The sequence below is a fragment of the Antechinus flavipes genome, chromosome 1, assembly GCF_016432865.1.
Source record: "Antechinus flavipes isolate AdamAnt ecotype Samford, QLD, Australia chromosome 1, AdamAnt_v2, whole genome shotgun sequence".
Lineage (NCBI taxonomy): Eukaryota > Metazoa > Chordata > Mammalia > Dasyuromorphia > Dasyuridae > Antechinus > Antechinus flavipes.
Window position 1 is genome coordinate 55,503,709 of NC_067398.1, and position 18,814 is coordinate 55,522,522.

The following is an 18,814-nucleotide window of genomic DNA, read 5'->3' on the forward strand; positions in this document are numbered from 1 at the left end:
AGAAACAAGCCCAGAGAGGAAAAGTAAGTTGCCTTAGATCATTCAGCCATGTAGTGGCCAACCCAGGATTACAGTCCAGCTCACAGAAGCATGGATCTTGGAATCAGGGGTCAGTATGGCATGGTAGGAAGAACACTGGATTTTAAGTCAAAGGATCTTAGATCCAAACCATGAGGTCCTAGATCTACAGCTGGAAGGGATGTCAGAGGAGACTCATTTTACAGATGGGGAAACTAAGGCCCAGAGAGGTCTAAGTGACTTATTTCAGATCCCACAACTAGTTGGCATCAGAAGCAAAATTTTATCCCAGATCCTCAGACCCTGGAGACACAGTCCTTTCTACTATACTCCATGGGAGTTTGCATTATGACTCCTAAGTTGGTTTCCAACTGTAGAATCTGTGAATCTGTGGCCTAATTGGACAATCTTGTCTTCTAACATTGCTTTTCATCCATGTTGGCTGCATAAAAGGAGAATGGTGGTGGTGGTGGTGGTAATAGTTTAAGTTGGTGGGAGGAAACATGTTTAGCGCCTCCCTCACAAAGACCATTCTCTTCTGATCTGCTCTCATTATTGTCCAAACTCGGTCCAACATCTGTCTCCAATAATGTTAATCAGCCTGCCTCGCAATTCCTTCGTGGAGAAATGCTTCCTTCCCAAAATGCAGAAAGGAAATGAGATCTCCAGTCCTGAGTCTTGCTGGGAAATGAAAGTAATAGAATTCTAGAAACTCAGGATTGGAAGAGCCCCCAGAGGTCTAAACCTAACCCTCACCAGCGGAGAGGAGGTTAGTGCTCCCCTGCATTTGGGAACAGTTACTTTGCATGCCCTATTTTCCTCCATGGGAAATTTCCCAGCCCTCTTTTCTCTACCTCAGTCAATAGAGAAGAGGAGGGACAAGGAAGGGGCAGCTTCCAGACTTCCCAAGATCCTGTTCTCTGCGTACTTGAGGGAAGAGGAGGAGGGAGCTGAGAAAGCTTTAGTTTGGCTGTATTAAAAGTAACAAGTTATACTTCCCCAGCACTACAATGACAACTTTGTAACTCTACAGTTACAAAGTACTTGAATATCCATTTTCTAATTTGATGTTTACTACAGCTCTCTGGGAGGGACATACAAGTGTTGATCCCTATTTTCCTTATGAGAAAACTAAGGTTCAAAGAAATTAATACTTGCCAAAATCACACATCTAGTAAGTGGTGAAGATAGACTTAATCTCAGTCCTCCTGATGCAAAGTCCAGTGTTCTTTCCACTGATAACAATAAAAATTGGGATAAAGATAAGGCTAGAGAGTGGATCTGTGCTCTCATTGATATGAGGAATCCCAAGTGAGAAAACTCCAAACCAAAGCAGAGTGGCACTTTCTCTGAGACTTGCAGCTTTATAAAGTTGCTTAAGGCACTGACAGATGAAGTACTTTTCCCAGAGTCACACAGCCAATATGAGAGACATAGCAGTATCAAAGGAGACATTGAGAGATCAAGCCAAGAACAATAATAATAATGGGCATTAATATAGGGTATCCCAAAAGTCTCAGTGCAGTGCTTTTAAATATTGAAGCCTAAAACTGCATCATTTGGAACAGTCTATAATGTTTTCTTTAGCTATAACACTTTTTTGTAAGTTTATTTATTTTTAATACATATTACTTTATGAATCATGTTGGGAGAGAAAAACCAGAGCAAAAAGGAAAAATAATAGGAGAGATTTAAAAACAGAAAAAAGAAGTGAATGTAGCATATGTTGATTTACTTTCACTTTCCTTAGATTTTTTTTGGATGCAGATGGCATTTTCTGTCCAAAGTCTATTGGGATTGCTTTGGGTAACTAAAACACTTTATATACTTGTCCCTAACAACCCTGTAGGAGGAGGTAATACAAGTGTTATTATTCCCATTTTACAAATGAGGAAATTGAAGCTCAGGGAAATTAAATTACTTGTCTGTAGCCACACAGCTACTAAGCAAACAGACCTAGGAATGTGTGTGTGTGTGTGTGTAGGTGTATATGTAATATGAATATATATACATATACACACAATATATATAGTGTGTGTGTATACAGAGAGAGAGAAAATAAATCAAGGTTAAGTGACTTGCCCAGAGTCACACAGCTAATAAGTATTTGAGGTTAGATATGAACTGAGGTCCTCCTGGTTGGTGTTCTATCTACTGTACCACCCAGCTATCCCTAGAAGCATATATTTAGAACTGAAAGGGGCCTTAGAAGAGACTTTGTCATTTTGCCAGTGAAGTATTATAGCCCAGCATCTTTCCAAGATCACATAGATATAACATGGCAGAGCTGGAGGTTTCAAGCTGTAGCCTCTTGTGGTCACTTTTAGCGTATCTTTAAAACAGAAAACTGACTCCTGAAGTTGTCAGAGTGGAAGAACACTGGCTTTGAGGTCAGCAGATCTGAGTTCAAATCATCCCTCTGTCACTTTGGACAGGTTACTTGAAGAGCTTAGTTCTATTTCTTGTATCAGTAAAATGGGCGAGGGGGAAGAGTCAGACCATATGAGTCCAAGGTCCCTTCTGGCTTTAAGTCTAGAGTTGTGTGACCACAAAAGGAGGGAACGAGTCAGGGATAGCCCCTCATAAAGGCTGCCCTCAGATTTGGGTTTTTGAGCTCTGCCAAGCTCTCCAGCACCCCTCTTCCCTGCAGGATACCTGGTTGCAGCTGCCTCTATACCATGATGTTTCATTAAGGTAGTTGGAGGCTCTGGGTAGTACAGAGATTGGGGTGGATTTTTGGTCAGGCACTTGTGGTTAGTTTCCTGTCTGTTATGGTACCCCTAGGTGTTGGCTAATGTCGGAGACCCAGCTGAAACAGAGTGTGAGCATGTGAATGGAGGTTTTAAGAAAAAGTTAGGGCAAGGGTACTGTTATTTCTTAGTCATTTTCAGCCATGCCTGACTCTTTGTGACTCCATTTGGGGTTTTCTTGGCAGAAATGCTAGAGAAGAGTATCATTTCTTTCTCTTGGTTCATTTCACACGTGAGGAAACTGAGGCAAACTGGGTTAAGTGACATGCCCATGGTCACACAACTAGTAAGTGTCTGAGGTCAGATTTGAACTCAGTAAGAGGAGTCTTCCTATCTTCTATTGTACTAACAGCTATTTAAGGTGATCTAAAAACAAAATGTCAATTTAAAAAATAGCAATTATGCCTCTTTACCAACAATGAAGTGGTTTGTGGGCCCTGGAAAATGGACTCATTGCTTTGATAGAGGGAGGAAGGCAGATAAAGATCATGGGGAAATGCTTTCTCATCTGCCCAGCGATTTAATACTTGTTCTTCTGTCCAAAGGGGATGAGTTCTGTTTTCTTCAATAAAGGTGAAAATTGCATCGCAGCAGGACGCCTATTCCTGGAAGATTCAATTCATGACCAGTTTGTCCAGAAAGTGGTGAGTTCTGACTCCACCTTTGAAGGTGGACACATTTCATTTGGGATCCTGCCCATGTCCTGGTAACATCCTCCAAGAAGCCCATCCTGATTTCCAGCCCTGCCCCCACTAACTCCACAAATTTGTGACAGTCTTTCCCTTTCACATAATGCTTAGATGCTTCTCCAGTGCTTTTAATGTAACACTGTCTATTATAATCACCTTTTTGGAGTATCTCATTACTCACCTACTGGATGATATATCCTTGCAGGATAAAGACAGTGTCGGATCTAATCTACCTCCTCCAATATTTAAAACAGTGGTTTATTCATAGTAGATGCTTAACAAATAACATTTATTACTGTTAATCAATTGTCCAATAATTTTGAACATTTATTATGTACAAGGCCCTATGCTAAGCATTGAGCCTGCCCTATTACAGTCTGATGGGAAAAATTTTACCTATTATGTGTGTATATACACATGTCTATTATATACAAATATACATTTATACACATAGTGCATCTATGCACACATACAAATACAAAAGTTTGTATACATATAAGTGTGCATATATTTATATATACATATGTATATTTATGTAGGGGTGTGTGGTGTAGATAACTGTCATATCAGAAAGTATAGTCAAGTCCCAAATGAGAGTACAGAAGAGCTCACAGAATGGAGAGATCAGGTTAGAAGATGGACCTGGCCTCCTAATTCAAAGTCCTTAATTCTCATGACCTGTACATTCAGACACACACACACACACACACACACACACACACACACACACACACAAACTCTTGATCACCATTACTCATAAAGGTTCCACTTCCATTATCAAATAGCTAGCAGTTCTTCTCTTGGAGTGCACACAACTTCCTCCCTATCCATCCTTTCCTGTTCTCTCATGCCATCATCCCTGCACTGAATTTACTCCTCTTCCTTCTCACATTCAACAATATGACTCTTTACACTGCATGCTCTATTCTTAAATCCCCTGCCTCTTTATCCCAACACCACTTATGTCTGGATGAAGCCCAATCTTCATTGTTTCTCCCATACGCCTTCTGTGCTCCTTCTTACTTGCTGCTGAATTATGCTGGCCTCTGAGTCTGCTACTAATTTATTTGTTCTCCCAAGCCTGGGCTGTACTTTCTTCTCACCTCCTCCATCCCTTCAAATCTCCAAACTTCCTTCAAGGTGACCCCCCTCCTACAAGAAGACTTCCCTACACCCTTCAGCTAGTAGAGTGTTCTCACTCTACAAAATCTCCTTGTATATACTTTGCATTGATTTTGTCTGTGCATGAATTATATTCTTTCTTCTCAGGCTCCATCCTTCTTGCGAACAGAATCTGTTTAATTTTTGGCTTTTTATTTCCAGAACCTATAACAGTGGATGGTACATATTAGGTACTTAATATTTGATTAATTGAATGAAAGCTAATTTATTCCAACTTTAAGGAAGGATCAAAATTAGATAAATAGATGGGGAGAAAGAAGGAAACTCCCATATGAGAATAACAGCTCCAACAAGCTTAGGGCTGTGGTTGTAGAAGATAACAACTCACATTTATGTAATGCTTTATGGTTAACAAACTGCTCCCAAAGTGCCGGTTGAGCCCTAGGGCTGCTTTGCAAAAAGAGCTAAAGACGAGTTCTTAAAAGGTCAAGAAGCTCACAGCTCTGTTAAATCAAATCCATTGGCTAAAGAATGAGAGGTGAGACTCCATCCAGCCGGCAATAAGCTTCAGACTGAGAACCAACTTTAGAAGGGGCAGGGGCCAGCCACACAAAGGAAGAGCAACCAAGGAAGAAGAAGGCCTAATTTTCTGGAAGCAAAAGATAAAGTTGGAGAGAAAAGACACTATAAATGTTTTCACTTTCCCCAGTGATTACTATCTTTCCACACACACACATACACACACACACACACACACACACACACCCCATATCCCTACATTGACTAACAGATAATAAAAAAAAACCCTTTTAGACATCTAACAAACTGCTTTTCCCATAACAATTTTATTAGATAAACAGTGCAAATGCTATTAGTTCCATTTTACGAAGCAACCTTGATACAAGTTACGATTACAAGACTTTATTATGGTTATAAAGCTAGTAAGCATCAGAGTCAGACTTCAAAACCAGGTTTCATGGTGGTATGTATATTTGGTGAGTTGTCTAAACTGGCCAGGGTAGATCATAGAGAAGAATGAATGAAGTATTTATTAAACACCAACTATGTGCCAGGCCCTGTGATAGGTACTTATAATAAAATTCAGTTCCTGCCCTCAAGAAGTTAACATTCTATAAAGAGAAGATGGTACCTAGGGGTGGGGGTGGGGGGCAGCTAAATAGTACAGTGAATAGAGTACCAGCCCTGAAGTCAGGAGGACCTGAGTTCAAATGTGACCTCAGACACTTAATACTTCCTAGCTGTGTGACCCTGGGCAAGTTATTTAACCCCAATTGCCTCAGCAAAAACAAAACAGAAAGCTAGGTGAGTGTCACGTTGTTCAGACTGGGATAGGAAACTAAGAAATTTAGTTTTTTCACTGCAGGCAATAGGGAATATTCTAGAGCAATGGAGTATAGCATGACAAAAGTGTTGTTTTAGAAATAATAATCTGTCCTTAAGATATAGAGTGGATTGGAGAGGGGAGAGATTGGAAGCAGAGAAACCAATTCTGATACTATCTTAAGTGCTAGATGAGAAATTATGAAGCATTAAAGTTCATAGGGCTGGTGGAAATGAAAATGAAGAAGGCGAGATGGTGGTGATCCTACAGATATAGAAAATTAGATTTAATCATAATAATAGTCAACATTTGTATAGCATTTTAAAGTTTGCAAAGCAAATAAGATTTAATCACAATAAAAGTCAATATTTATACAGCATTTTAAAGTTTGCAAAACACTATTCCAATTTTATCATCACAACAATTCTGAGAATTAGGTAATATTATTCCCATTTTCCAGTAGAAGAAACTGAGGCAGGCTGAGATTGGGTCCCCAAAGTCACACAGCTAATAAGTGTCTGAGATTGGATATGAACTCATCTTCCTGACTCCAGATCCAGTATCTGTCTATCAGTTGCCTCATTGACTTGGCAAATGATTGGACAGGAAAGGGGGTGGGTGGGAAAATAATAAAAGTCTCAAAAAATGACCCAGACTTGTATGACTGGGAGGAACAGGGGAACTATTGATGAAGATAGGGAAATCCACAGGAAGAAAAGACTAGATTTGAGCTGTTTCTGACCTTGAACAGGTAGGAGAAGTAAAAAAGCTAAAAATTGGTGATCCTCTGGACCGGGCTACCAATCATGGACCTCAGAACCATCAGGCCCATTTACAAAAGCTGATTGAATACTGCCAGAAAGGAGTGAAAGAAGGAGCTACACTAGTCTATGGAGGAAAACAAGTTCCGAGACCAGGTAAGCAAAATAACAAGACAACCTTGTACGGTTGTACTGCGTTAGTAAGGAAACAGATTCCTGAGTCCATACTGCCCATTTCACAGAGCAAAGGAAGATTGGAGTGAAGGGGTTTGGGAACATTGAGTGTCAGAGCTGAAAGCCCAGCCCTCACCCATCCCTGAGAAGGGGTGCAACTTGCCAGGAGTTACACAGCTCGTTACAGGGAGGGTTGGGATTGGAACCCCAGTTTCCTGAACCCAGAGTGAACACTCTATTCATTATACTACCCACCTGCTACATTAAGGGCAGCTAGGTGGTACAGTGGATAGACTGCTGGCCTAGAATAGGAAAAAAAAATCTTACTAGAATATATGGCCGTGAGCAAGTCACTTAATCTCTGCCTCAATTTCCTCAATTATACCATAGAGTTAATAATAATAACAGCGTCGACCTCCCAGGGCTTTCATGAGAATCCAATAAGATAATATTTGTAATGTGCTTAGCACAGTGCCTAGGGCATAATAGGTGCTTTTAAAATATTTGTTCTTCTTCCCCTTCATTTTATAGATGAAGGAAATGAAGTAGAAAAAAGTGATTTTCTCAAGAGCACCAGCTACTAAATGGCAGACTCAGACTGGTTGAACCTTTGTCCTCTGAATCCAAAATATATTTGTTCCACAGTACCATTCCTAATATAAATACAGCCATGAAATCCTCTGGACATGGACCCTTTTTACAAGATGGTCCTGAATCAGGAGAATAGTTCTCTCCTATTTTTAGTGACTTACTCACAGTTGGTGTTCAATAATTGTTTTCTAAATGAATAAATGATTCCACCACTTTTCTTTTCTCTCTATAGGGTTTTTCTTTGAACCGACCATATTTACCAATGTGCAAGATCACATGTTTGTGGCCCAGGAAGAGTCTTTTGGACCCATCATGATCATCTCCAGGTTCCCTGATGGGTATGAATCATTGTAGGGTTTTCTCTGACTTTCCTGACACTTTGCCATTTTTATTTGGAACAAGAAAGTGACTTCTCCTAATACATGGTGAGAAAACTGCCATGGGGTGAGTGATAGAAACTTCCTCCCTAGCTCTCACCCAGAGCATCTTTCTTCCACCCAAATCTTCACAGACTTTCTAGGTCCTAAAGTCTTATGGACCTCACCATCTTAGGGCTAGTTAGGACCAACATGGGACTGGAGCCAAGGAAGACTTAATGGAGGCCTTGATACCACTTTCTGTAGGATGAAAGAGCCTTAACAATGAATTTGCCCAATGCCCTCATTTTACAGAGAAGAGAACTGGAGGTAACAGATGGATCATGTTCAAGGTCACAAAGATAGAGTCAGGATCTGAACTGTCTTCAGACTCCAAATCCAAACCTCCCTTTTTTTTTTTTTTTTTTTTTGAATAGGAAGGAAATTCTCTGTGCAGTCTCCAGAAGTTTTCCCAGTATTATTTTCTCCTTAGAAATCATTCTCACTATATTCTTCTTTTCCATTATCCTTCCTTCCTTCCTCCCTCTGTCCCTCTCTTCCTTCCTTCTTCCTGTCTTCTCCCAGCCTTCTTCCTTCCTTCCATTCTTCCTGTTTTCCTTCCTCCCTCCTTCTGTCCCTTTGTTACTCCCTCTCTCCTTTCCTTCTTTCTTCCTTCTTTCCTTCTTTCTTACCTTCTTTCCTTCTTTCTTCCTTCTTTCCTTCTTTCTTCCTTTCTCCTTTCTGTCTTCCCCTGCCTTTCTTCCTTCTTCCTTCCTTCCTTCCTTCCTTCCTTCCTTCCTTCTTCTTCCTTCCTTCCTTCCTTCCTTCCTTCCTTCTTCCTTCCTTCTTCTTTCTTCCTTGCTCCCTTTGTCCTTTCTTTTTTTCTTTCCTTTGGCTTTTCTTCCTTCCTTCCTTCCTTCTTCCTTCCTTCCTTCCTTCCTTCCTTCCTTCCTTCCTTCTTTCTTTCTTTCTTCCTTCTTTCTTTCTTTTCTTTCTTTCTTTTCTTTCTTTCTTTCTTTCTTTCTTTCTTTCTTCTTTTTTCTTTCTTCCTTCCTTCTTTCTTCTTTTTTCCTTTCTCCTTTCTGTCTTCCCCTGCCTTTCTTCCTTCTTTCTTTCTTCTTTCTTTCTTCCTTCTTTCTTCCTTCCTTCCTTCCTTCCTTCCTTCCTCCCTCCTTTATTTCCTTCCTTCATTCATTAATTAATTTGGTTATTTGGTTAACTTGGAAGCAATAGCAATTTGCCTACTGTTGAGAAAATCAAATGAGATAATGAGTATGAAAGTGCTCTACAACCATAAAATGCTACAGCAATATAAGATTTTTTTTTTTACATCTTCCCAGGGATATTGATGGAGTGCTGCAGCGTGCCAATGCCACAGAATTTGGACTGGCGTCTGGGGTCTTCACCCAGGATATTAACAAAGCCTTGTATGTCAGTGATAAACTTCAGGCGGGGACTGTGTTCATCAACACCTACAACAAGACAGATGTGGCCGCCCCATTTGGCGGTTTCAAGCAGTCTGGATTCGGGAAGGACTTAGGTAATAACAAGATGCTGCACTTCTGTTTTAGTGGAAGCCGCAGTGAATCTGGAGTCTCTGGATAATTACCAGCTTTTGTGGCTCTAAACAAGTCACTTAACCTTTGTTTGCCTCAGTTTCCTCATCTGTAAGATGCAGATAGCAGTGCTACCTCAGGGCCATTATGAGAATAAGAGGAGATAATATTTGTAAGGTACTTTGTAAATCTTAAAGAGTTAAGTTGTAATTATTATTAATTCTGACTTTGTGACCCTGGGAAAGTCACCTAATCTCTAAGTATTCTGGACAGCTTTCTCAGACTGGAAGCAGGGAAGTGAGAAGTGCCAGTGAGAAAGTGCCCACTTGCATTTTTAGAGATTTCCTCACCTGAAAGTTATCTCTAATAATGAAATCTCAGGTGCGGTCCCTGTCCTTTCCTTAGGTAGACAAAGCATGTGAAATTATAGCTATTTTACAGAAAGAGAAACTGTAAGCTCAGAGAGCTGAAACAACACACACACACACACACACACACACACACACACACACACACACACTTCTTTCTATGTTCCACATCCCACTAAGGTGTTTGCAGAGGTCACCAATCCACCTCACTAGAAAACAATGCTCTGGTCTTATGTAGCTTATGTCAGGATGGGCAAAAGGAAGCAAAGTATTATCTAAATCTTGGTTGAATGAATGTTCCTAGAGATACACCCTAGCTGCATAATTCAGGCCATTATGTCCTTTATCTCAAAGGCCTCTGGTGTACAGTTTGAGTTATCTATATGATAATAACTGTTGTTGTTCAGTCCTTCCAGCCATGTTGACTCCCTGTGACCCCTTTTGGGGTTTTCTTGGCAGAGATACTAGAGTGTTTTATCATTTCCTTTTCCAACCCATTTTACAGATGAAGAAACTGAGGCAAACAGGGTTAAGTGACTTGTCCAGGGTCACACAGCTAAGAAGTATAAAACAGTATCTGAAATCACAAAGATGAGTCTTCTTGACTTTAGGCCCAAAGCTTTATCATTGTATCATCGTATAGGACATCATATGTCCTATAATCATAATAATAATTCCCATATATCACTTTTAGCTCTTATAAATCCATTCTTTACAACAAGATAGAGCATGAGGAGGTATTATGGTGCCTATTTTGGAATAAACTGAGGCTCCGAGAGGTCAAATGACTAATCCAAGGTCTTAAAGCTAGTAAATGTTAGACATAGCATTTGAATCCAGATCTCCTGATTCTACTCTCTTGCTGCTCCAAGGGAAGACACAGATAGTCAGATAGGAGCACAGTGAGAAGATATCACAGGCTGCATGATGTGTGGTGAGACAGCACTGGTCTGGCTGGGGAGGCCCGGGGCCGAGAACCAGCTCAAACATTTACTGGCTGTATGACCTACAGTGAGAGTTCCAATTCACTTGGGATTCATTTTGCTCATCCATAAAGTGGATTCATATTTCCCCAGGTTATTGTTAGGCAAGGGCTCTATAAACTGTAAACCATTTGGAAATATCAATTATCTCTGAAGAAAACCCAAACTGCCCATTTTCATAATTTTTCTGAGAGCCAGGCCCATAGCCCTGTTCTCAGTGGTTATTCAATGAAGCAGAGATAAGGAAAATCACCACTTCTGGTGGTTGTTAGAGGTGAGGAAAGAACAGCAGAACTAGGACTCTGGAGGCCATTTGGGCCAACCTCTGATTGTCCTGGACTGAAAAAGAAGTCCAGACTGGCCTGGCCTCCCTCCAAGGGTCACCTCATTAGTGAAGCCTTCCTTGATCTCTCTCTCTCTTCCCTTTCCTTCTCTCTCTCTTTCTATCTCTCTTCTCTCCTCTCCTCTCCACTTCTTTCCCATTCTCTCTCTGTCTGTCTCTCTGTCTCTCTGTCTCTCTCTCTCTCTCTTTCCCTCTGCCTTCCTTCCTCTGTTCTTCCCTTCCTCTGTTGGTCTGTCTTTCTCTTTTCCTACCTCCTTTTATACATAGACACACACACATACCTACACCCACACACAAATATACACACACTCACCCTTTGTATTTACTAAGTTATGTAACTATTGTTATTCAGCCCTAGTACCGTGTAACCAACTAATAAGCTTTTATTAAGCACCTATATTGTCCTAGGCACTTAATATACAAAGAATGAAACCATGTTTATTCCCAAATGTGTATACACACATATACAATATAAATACAAAATTAGTAAATGCACATATGTCTTATGTAATTAAATACAAAGTAGTTTGGAGGGGAGCAGTTGAAAGTAGAAGTGGGAAGAATCCTAAGGTGTTGCCTAAGGTGGCTATTAAAGAAGAACTCTCTTCCTGACCCGGAGTTTAGTATCACCTGAGTAAGAGATGAGAGGGCAAGAAGGCAAAAGAGACAGATAGAGAGAGATGGAGGAAAGGAGGGAGAAGGAAGGAGACACAGAGATAGACAAAGACAGATAGGAAGACAGAGAGAAAGAGGCAGAGAGACAAAGAGACAGAGAAACAGAGAGACAGAGACAGAGAGTCAGGGAGAGAAGGGGAGAGAAAGGTAAATTGGGAAGAGTTCTGCAGGTGGACTCAAAGGAACATACTACTGCTCAGGGACCTTGGGTAAGGTATTTTCTTTCTGAGCCTCAGTTTCTTGCTCCATAAAATGAGAGTTAAACCAGATGTCCTCTAAGGTTCCTTCTGACTTGTGCATGTTTTCTTGCAGGTGAGGCAGCTCTCAATGAATACCTGAAGATCAAGACAGTCACTTTTGAATACTGAAAAAGAAACTCAAAGTGAGGCAGATCCAGCAGTGAGTGAATCCCCTGCCTTCCCCTTCTCTCCCATTCTTCCTAATGTGAGAGCCGGGTCAGAGTTCCCTTGGAGGAGAAGACAAAGAAGAAAGGCTTTCAGTCACCTACATAATGTGAAATCCTCCTTACCTCATTTCTCCCTATCCTGGGTCTTTCCTTTCTACTGGAGAAACACAACCCACCTTCCACACAGAATCCTGCCCAAGTTCAGGGGACAAACTAATAACTTGTTGGAAATTGAAGGACTACCTGGCCCTTTCTCTTGATTGGGATGAAGGTTAAAAAGAAACTAGCCTCTTTCTACCCCAGGAGCATCCTGCCTTCAAAGAGACCAGCCAACTAACAATACTCATCACTAATGAACATTTGGATGTGAAGGGCAAAAACATATTGGGTGTATGCTTTCCACTGGTATTCACATGGAGGCTAATGGTCCCACAGAAGCAATCACAGAATTGGAGTGCTGAAATTGAAAGGATTAGAGCTGGAAGAACCCTATAAATATAAAATATGGGAGATAGAAGAACCCTTAAAACAGAAAATGGGAGATGGAAGAAACTCTAAAGTATGGACTGCCAGAGCTGGAAGTCTCTATGGCATAGTTTCCATATCCCTACTCCTGATTTTCTAGGTTTTCTCTAACCATATTCTGAGCAATGATTTAATAAAACTATTTGCAGTGTATACTATGTCAGAACTGGAGGACCTTAAAACATAGAACATTAAATGGCCTCTATTTTAGAGACCTTAAAGATTACCTATTCCAACCTTCTTAATCTGTAGATGAGGAGATTGAGGCTTAAAAAAGGGAAGGGTCATGCAATGGGAGGTTATTCCAATTGAAACTTAAAGCCGCATCTTCTGCTCACATACTACCTCTTTTTCTGCTATGTCATTCGGCCTTCCTAGAAATCCTTGCAAAAATTAATTAACCAAGAAGTCATTTTTGAATATTTACTATGTGCCCAACATCATTTGAAGCACTAAAGGAAATACAGAAGAAGGAGAATATATGAACTCTGCCCTCAGGAAACTTATAATAAAGATGGAAAGACAAGATTAATACTTGAGAAACAACTAGAGGATAACCAAAATAGTAAGTTGTGTGGATCAAAACTTAAGTGCTCCATGTAATCAAGAGAAGAAAAGAGGAGGGTAGACTGAAGGAATCACTGAAAACTTTCTGGAAAGGCACATCTTGCCAATCCATTGTTCAACACAAGAAAATAACCACCTGAAATGAAAATGTAGTACTTTGCGGTCTTTTGTTGTCATCATCCATATCTATGTGACATTTCTAAATCCAGAGGCTAGGGACCCCATCTTTCCAGATTGGAAAATCTCTCTCTCTCTGTCTCTGAGTCTGTCTCTCTCTCTCTCTGTGTCTCTCTCTTTCTCTCTGTCTCTCTCTTTCTCTCTGTCTCTCTGTCATCTTCTCTCAGATTCTTTAGGCACGATCTCATTACTCATCCTCTCAACCTTCTCTTAAGAAGCCTATTCACAAAAACGTTATCTATCCCCACAGAAAGAACTAATGGTAACTAATGATAAATACAGCTAAATACAGATTGACACAACCTTTTGATTACTTTTTTTTTGTTTTCTTAAGATTGGGTAATTTGTTGTTGCTGTTGCTGTTGTTGGTCTATCTTTTCTTTCCCAAAATATCTAATATGGAACTGTTTTGCATGACTACACATGTGTAACCTATATGGAATTACTTGCCTTTTCAATACGGGAAGGGGGAGGGAAAGGAAGGGAGAAAATTCAGAACACAAAGTTTTAAAAACAAATGTTAAAATTGTTTTGACATGTAATTTGAGGAATATAAAATACTAAATAAGTAATTTATTTTTTAAAAAGACTCCATAAAAGAAGATTATTTATATCTTGAACATTGGTTTTATATATATATAATATATATAAAACATTCAAGATATCTCCTGGTTTTTTTGGATGCAAACCTTCATGGTTCTTATATCTTTAAAAAATCTTTTTATAATAATGTCCATTGATCTCAGCCCCTCTCATATCTTAAACTAATCCTCTTCTATATACAAGAGCCATATTTCTAGCCAAGCTGAAGCTCCAGTAGATTGAGTAAGAGATAACTCTAGAAAGCAAAACCATCTAGAAAAAAGCAAAAATAGTAACTATGCTGTACAAACAAGGTGTGAGAGCAAGAAGGAATTAGATGGGGGAAGGGTGCTAGTAGTGTTAAAAACCTACTCACATCAGAAATGGGTTAAAGAGGGAACAATACATATCTATATACCAAGAAGAGTCCAAAAACTATATAGAAACAATAGGGGAGAGGAATAGGAGAAGTGAAGTATAGGAGAATGTGTAAATCAACAGGAGGGGGATATAGTGTATAGATTAATGGGAATGAAGATAAAGAGGAAAAGAAAAGGGGGCTGGGGAGATAAGGGAGGAATCCATTGTGGAGGGAGGGAAGGGGAAAAGTTAAGTAATAATGTAGATTAAGGAGTAAAACCAAAGTAGAAGAGTTAGGATAGGAAATAAAATATATACACAAACACAGTAACAATGATCAGGAATAGAATTTATTAGGAAAAAATAGGAGCAGTAATCATTGTTGCTAAAACAACAACTGAGTGACATCAATTAAACAAGACACTGAAAGAATTTCTGGTAAGGAATGGTCTCTAAGTTAACAACAACAGCAAACTACCAATCATGTGCATGTATACACCCAAAGTCAAGTGTTACACACAAACTTATGTGTTCATGTACACACAAATAAGCCCACATTTATGGTTATACATTTAACAGGTAGAAACACAGGGAAAAACAAAGACTATTCAGCAAAAATGTTAACATTTCTTCCAACTTGTAGATTTAGCAATAAAATCATCAAAAATGAAAACAATTCTCAAATCAGGGGGGGAAATAATGGAACTAGGGCAAGAAAGGGAACTAGCTAATCAACATTATCAAAAACAAAAACTGGGTCTTAGGAAAAGTGAAGAAAATCATTCTTTAGCCAAACCAACTTTGAAAGTTCACAATCTCAGAAAACGGCAAAGCTAAAAGGATGCTTCTTATTGTTTTCAATTGCTTTTCAGTCCCTTCTGACTCTTTGTGATCCAAAACTTTTGGGATTTTCTTGGCAAAGATACTGAAGTGGCTTACAATTTCCTTTCCAGCTCATTTTATAGATGAGAAAACTTAGACAGAGTAAAGTGACTTGTCCAGGGACACACAGCCTAAAAAGTGTCTGAGGCTAAATTTGAACTCAAGAAGAGTTCTCTTGACTCCAAGTCTAGAGCTCTATGCACTATGATGTCCCATAGCTGCTCAGAAGGACCTTTATTGATCCTTAATAAATTATTATTTTTAGAATCATAGGGTCTAGACAGAAAGCTAAAGAAGGCCTTAGAAGTCATCGAGTTAAAATCTCATTTTACATGAAAGAGAAATAAAGGCCTTCATTGAAAAGTCACTTTCCCAAGTAACACAAATAGTAAGCATCACAAGTATCCTTTGAACCCTAGTTCTCTGATTCAAATCTAGCACACTTTTCATTGTACCAAGTAGACTATCCTCATTGTACAAATAGAGGAACCAAGGCCAAAAGAAAAGATGGAATTTTCCCAATGTCATACAATGAATTAATGGCAGAATCAGGACATTTCCAATACATAAAAATAAAAATTATCAATAAAGGTAATGCCATAACAATAAATAAAATTTTTCAGTTTTCAAAAGCTCCATGGACATATGCATACACATATATGTATACATATATAGACATATTCAATGAAATGTGAAATACCAGAGGGTTTGTTTTGTTTTGTTTTGTTTTTGAATGTCAGAATCACAGAGCTGAAAGGACTATTAAAAATCCAGCCTGTCTCCTTATTCAAGCAGATGGTCATCCAGCCACTGCTAAAACACTTTTCTGGATCCATGCAACTGCTCCAGAGCTGACCAGTGACCCATAAAGTAGCTAAATGCTTCTCTAGGATATGAAGAAGTTAAAATAAGCCCCCAAACAAAACCCCAGGACCAGAGAACCATAGGAGAAAATGAGATCAATCCCAATAGGGCCTGATCCTGTCCATATTTTACAAAATATTCCCACCTATTCTGAGAAGTATTCCCTAATATAGTTTATGAAATACTTCAAACTCTGATCTTGATGTCAGGAAACATTATAAGTCAGAAAGAAAATTATGTTCACTAGATTAGCCATACTTACATAATATAGTCATTAAAATATACTTTATTACATTTATTATTACACTTAAAGGTATAGTGGCTAGGTCTGTGATATCATTGCTGTAGAGGAATTCCTCGGATAAAGTAATTAGCTCTGCCAGTTCCTTTCTGTGTAGAGCAGAGGCAGTCAGCTGCAACTACCTACTCCTGAGTAAGGCCCAGACTAGATTAAAATAAAATTGGGAAATACCTGATGAAATAATAAAAATACAACAACAATTAATTTAGATTTATATTTATAAATTATTTAATTATAATAATAATTTAATAAAATAATAAAAAGTTAATAGAATATAAATAATGTTAATATGTGCCTTTCTGAGTAAGGCAGGCAGGATTCCTGATGTGAACCATTATTTTTATTTGAGTTGGACAACACTGGATGAGATAATGAAGTGCCTTATTTAAGATTACATAGTATGTTTCAGAGGTAAGACTTGAACCCAGTTCTTCTTGACTTTGAAGCCACCTCCCTATCTACTACGTGATATTTATGTCATACAAATGTGTTCAAATTGAAGAACTCTACCTACGCTGTACATGGGCAAAGATTATTCAACATTTAAAAGAAGGTCAATATAATCACTCGCGTGTAGATAGCTCTTTAAATGAGATAAGATACCAAAATTTATGGGATGCAGCCAAAGTGGTACTTAAAGGAAAATGTATATCTCTAATTGTTTACATTAATAAAAAATGAAATAGCAGATCAATGAATTGGTCATGTAACTAAAAAAAAAAAAAACTGGCAAAAAATTAAAAATCCCCAATTAAAAACCACATTGGAAATCCTGAAAATCAAAGGAGATTAATAAAATTGGATGTTTTTTTTAAAAAAAAGAAAGAAGAATGAAGTCTACAAAAATTTTTATGTGCATTGTTTTAGTAGTACCTCACCAAAGCCTTTGGAGGTAAATAAGGCAAGTACTCATAACCCCTCTTTAACAAATTATAAAACAAGCATCTAGAAAATCAAAGCGATTTGCTAAAATCATGTGATTAGCAAATGGCAGATCAAAGATTCCAAGTCAGGTTCTCTTATTCCAGACTTAATGTTTCAAATATAAGAACAATAAGAATTAATATTAGCAAGAAAGGCTGACACAATGGATCAAGTGCTAGTCTTGAAATCAGCAGTACATGGCATCTATACAAAAAATTGATCATACATTAGGACATTCAAGGACATTAAAAACCTTACAATCCAATGCAGAAAAACAGAAATAGCAAATGCATCCTTTTCAGATCATAATGCAATGAAAACTATACTTAATAATGGGCAATGTAAAGAAAGGTTAAAATTAATTAGAAAATAAATATCTAATCCTAAAAAAAGTGGGCCAAGGAAAAAAAATCAAAGAAATAAATAATAATTTCATTAAAGAAAATGATAACAATGAGACAAGATATCAAAATCTATGGTATGCATCCAAAGTGGTACTTAGGGAAATTTTTTATATTACTGATTGCTTACTTCAAGAAAATAGAGAAAAAGCAGATCAGTGAAATTGAATTGCATAACTAACTTAAAAAAAAAAAAGCCTAGAAAAAGACCAAATTTACAATCCCCAATTAAAAATTATATTGGAAATCTTTAAAAATCAAGGAAAAATTAATAAAATAGAAAATAAGAAAACCACTGAACTAATAAATAAAACTAGAAGAAAATACCAATAAAATAGACAAACCATTGGTTAATTTAATTTTTAAAAGAAAAGAAGAAAATTGAATATTCAGTACCAAAAATGAAAGAGGTAACTCACCACCAATGAAGAGGAAATTAAGACCATTGTTAGGAATTACTTATTATGTACCAATTATTTACCAATAAACTTGAAATCTAAGTGGATGAATATTTACAAAAATATAAATTATCCAGATTAACATTAAAAAAAAACAAAATGTTAAATAACTCAATCTTAGAAAAAACAAATTAAACAAGCCATCAATAAACTTCCTAAGAAAAAATCCCCAGGACCAAATGGATTCACAAGCAAATTCTACCAATATTTAAAGAACAATTAATCCCAAAACAATATAAACTATTCAGAAAAATAAGTGGAGTCCTGTCAAAATCTTTCCACAACACAAACATGATGTTAATACCCAAACCAGGAAGAACCAAAACAAAGGAAGAAAATTATAGATCAATTTCCTTAATGAATACTGTTGCAAAAGGTTTAAATAAAAAACTAGCAAAGAGATTACATCAATATATCACCATAGTAATAAACTATGACCAGGTAAGATTTATACCAGGAATTGGTTCAATTTTAGGAAAACTATAAGCATTACTGACCATATCAATAACAATACCAATAGAAATCCTATGATTATCTAAACAGATGCAGAAAAAGCCTTTGACAAAATACAGCACCCGTTTCTATTTTTAAAAAATTCTAGAAGGATTGGAATAAATGGAGCTTACCATAAAATTATAA

The 18,814-nt window shown here is 38.0% G+C and overlaps 1 protein-coding gene and 1 long non-coding RNA gene across 3 annotated transcripts in view; one reads left to right on the forward strand and one right to left on the reverse strand.

Moving 5' to 3' along the window:
• The window catches only part of ALDH1L1 (aldehyde dehydrogenase 1 family member L1), a 74,177-nt gene extending 60,472 nt beyond the window's left edge, over positions 1-13,705 (forward strand). Inside the window, exons 19-23 of the mRNA XM_051983047.1 lie at positions 3,314-3,412; positions 6,673-6,838; positions 7,680-7,785; positions 9,144-9,343; positions 12,041-13,705. Coding sequence (XP_051839007.1) covers positions 3,314-3,412; positions 6,673-6,838; positions 7,680-7,785; positions 9,144-9,343; positions 12,041-12,096 — 627 coding nt within the window. The 3' untranslated portion in view covers positions 12,097-13,705. The remainder of the gene's footprint in view (positions 1-3,313; positions 3,413-6,672; positions 6,839-7,679; positions 7,786-9,143; positions 9,344-12,040) is intronic.
• LOC127552718 (uncharacterized) overlaps positions 1-18,814 on the reverse strand; it is a 56,890-nt gene that overhangs the window by 5,939 nt on the left and 32,137 nt on the right. The window lies entirely within an intron of this gene.